Source organism: Pseudovirgaria hyperparasitica, assembly GCF_010093815.1.
Source record: "Pseudovirgaria hyperparasitica strain CBS 121739 unplaced genomic scaffold EJ05scaffold_88, whole genome shotgun sequence".
Lineage (NCBI taxonomy): Eukaryota > Fungi > Ascomycota > Dothideomycetes > Acrospermales > Acrospermaceae > Pseudovirgaria > Pseudovirgaria hyperparasitica.
In genome coordinates this window covers 1,029-3,544 of record NW_022985636.1, presented here as the reverse complement: position 1 = coordinate 3,544, position 2,516 = coordinate 1,029, and the positions used below count along the sequence as shown (strand labels likewise).

Below are 2,516 nucleotides of genomic sequence, written 5' to 3'. Positions count from 1 at the left end.
AAAGAGCTAGGGCACCCGAAACCTCCTCTTAGCCGATCGAACCAAGCTGTCATATGCAAGTTAGCCAGGATGGCTTTTGATCTTGGATTTCGTACTGAATTTATTGAGGAAGCCATTACAGAAGACCCCATGGACCTACTTGCCTGTCATCTTGTCGAAGGCTCTGAAATTTTACGTCTCAAAATCCCAGAAAACGAGCGGCGAAATATTGCTGCTATCTTGAGAAAGTCGGGTGCCGGGACAGGCTCTGTGCCAGACGCGCCGATATTTACCGATCAGGGGCGATTGGAGTCAGAAAGACGCTGTGGTCGTCCATTTGAAAGAGACTACGAGGCCGAAAAAACTTCTCTATATTTACCTCCGCTTATGGCACAAATGAGAAAGCATCACGCGATCAGCGATGGCGAGAATATCACATCTCTATATGTTAAACTTGATTTCTTGAAGACGTTTTTCGACGGCCTTGATGTGAGTTATTCATTATGAATATATTTTTCATTCTAACCTATTTAGATAAACGTCAAATTCCTAGATCAAACGGAGAACATGCAGGTAGATTCAGGTGATCTCACCGAACTGCAGAACGACCTTGAAGCCCGATTTGCCACGTCCCTACGTGAAGAGCAAAGTAAATGCCTTGCGCTGACTCAGAAAATCCAAGATATGGAGCAAGCACACCATAATAAATTGCAGAATGAGAAATTAGAGAAGGCAGCTTTGAACAGTGACATCGAGATTTTGCAGCAACAGTCTGCAGCGCAAGCTTCGACTTAGGCGATGATGGAGGCTAGAATGGCTAGCCTCAATCACGAGATCTTGTTGAGAGACGAAAGGATGAAACAATTCAAAGGAGAAGTGGAACAAGATTACAAAATACACGAAAAGGCCATGCATGACCTCCGTGCGACTATTTCGACGATGACAGAGCAGCGCCAGAAGGCAATAGAAGATTCACAGCACCGAAACCAACTTCTACTCGAGGGACCCATGTCGGCGCAGAATTTAGATTACCAGAGAATTCGCCGATACGCACGTACGTTGTTATGGTCTATACAACGAACGAGAAGCTATTCTTCATTCCTTTATACGCTGAAATAAATCACTTATACGAATTCTTCAACGTTCTCCGGCTAGATATACCCACTGTGAAACTAATGACACGAGACCGAGAAATTTTCAATTACAATGACCAATACAGGTTTGAAGAACTGCTCCGGATGCACCAGTACTTATTTATAGGCAACACGGCATCTCTGACTCTATTCAAGGAGAACGAGCGCGTTTATGACAGACCTGATACTATGCACCTGGAACTTCCATCTAAATCTAGTCTGCTTAAGTTGCCAAAGACAGAGAGAAACCCCCAAAAAAGCGAGAAACGTGTCTCATCCAGGAACGACAAGAAAACCATTGACAATACACGCTCCAGAATCAAACAACCAACAGGCGTCAAGGGATCAACACGTCATCTTGCCAAGTTATTAGAGCCTCCATCAACTTCTGCGCCAAACTTGCCCACCGTAACAATTAATCAAGAGTCGTGACCTAAACGTCGTCGCTTGTGCAGGTAGCCATGCGGAGATCTCACTGGAATTGGTCGCCTTTTGGGAGGCCGTAGGACGTCGATTCCATGATTGTGGGCAACATAGGCGTTCTCTGCAGTCTGATGCCTGCATTCTGCGAGAAAATCCTGGTCACTGAGTGTCTGCATGGGGAGGGATATAAAGTAGTCGATATCTGGACTATTGTTGTTTAGGGAGCTGAGTGGGAATAAAAGTCCATCATTGTCGCCACGATTCTGCAAACTGAAGTTCGACCCGCTCTGTTGAATAGTGCGATTTTCATCAGCGCCCAGACCCTCGATGGATGCGACTGGAGAAGATTGTTTCCCACTTGGCGAAGCGTACGGATCATACACAAGATCAGGTGTGGCTTCAAGAGATCGATCGTTGAGGCTTGATCGATTGGCAGGGTCAAAACCGCCGATGACACCTACTGATTGTGATTCTCTCACCGTTTGGAAATCGCAGGGTAGATACACTCGCGTGGGGTTTTCATCCTTTTGTAAAAGTGAGTGCGCTGTTCGATAAACTCGCAACTTCAAAAACTCACTTGAGTAGGCCAAGAAGCCTCTTTGTCATGACGATATGCATGGATCACATCATTGTACGCAACTCTACAATCTATTTCCATACCAGGAAACTGAGCTTGAAGTTGGTAGCATTTCCTAAACAGGGTAAGACGACGGCCATCCAGGACTTTGGCCGACATGGTGTGGGTCGGTCGTTTGCAGTATACAAAGTGGAAAGTGATATCTGGGGAGAACAGATAAAACAGAGAAACACAATTATAGGAAGTCGATAGTCCAGATAGTCTTGTTCTGGAGAGGCGGATAACGCATTTTAAATACTAGTAATTACATCTATCTATAGTTAAGCGCATCTCTTCATTGGCTAAGTATTTTTGGCATGTATGGTAGTATTTTTAGTGAGTGGGTAGCGGACCGACCCGACACT

The 2,516-nt window shown here is 45.2% G+C and overlaps 2 protein-coding genes across 2 annotated transcripts; one reads left to right on the top strand and one right to left on the bottom strand.

Annotated features, from left to right (window-relative positions):
• Nucleotides 1-23: 23 nt before the first annotated feature.
• Nucleotides 24-774, top strand: EJ05DRAFT_528854 (uncharacterized protein; the record flags this gene model as incomplete). Its single annotated transcript, XM_033748917.1, has 2 exons — nt 24-468; nt 514-774. The coding sequence occupies exons 1-2, from the start codon at nt 70-72 to the stop codon at nt 772-774; spliced, it is 660 nt and encodes a 219-aa protein (XP_033594844.1). The 5' UTR covers nt 24-69.
• Nucleotides 775-1,277: 503 nt separating this feature from the next.
• EJ05DRAFT_542653 (uncharacterized protein) lies at nt 1,278-2,271 on the bottom strand (the record flags this gene model as incomplete). The annotated part of the gene is made up of 2 exons (XM_033749736.1): nt 1,278-2,059; nt 2,113-2,271. The coding sequence occupies 2 exons, from the start codon at nt 2,269-2,271 to the stop codon at nt 1,532-1,534; spliced, it is 687 nt and encodes a 228-aa protein (XP_033594843.1). The 3' UTR covers nt 1,278-1,531.
• Nucleotides 2,272-2,516: the final 245 nt, after the last annotated feature.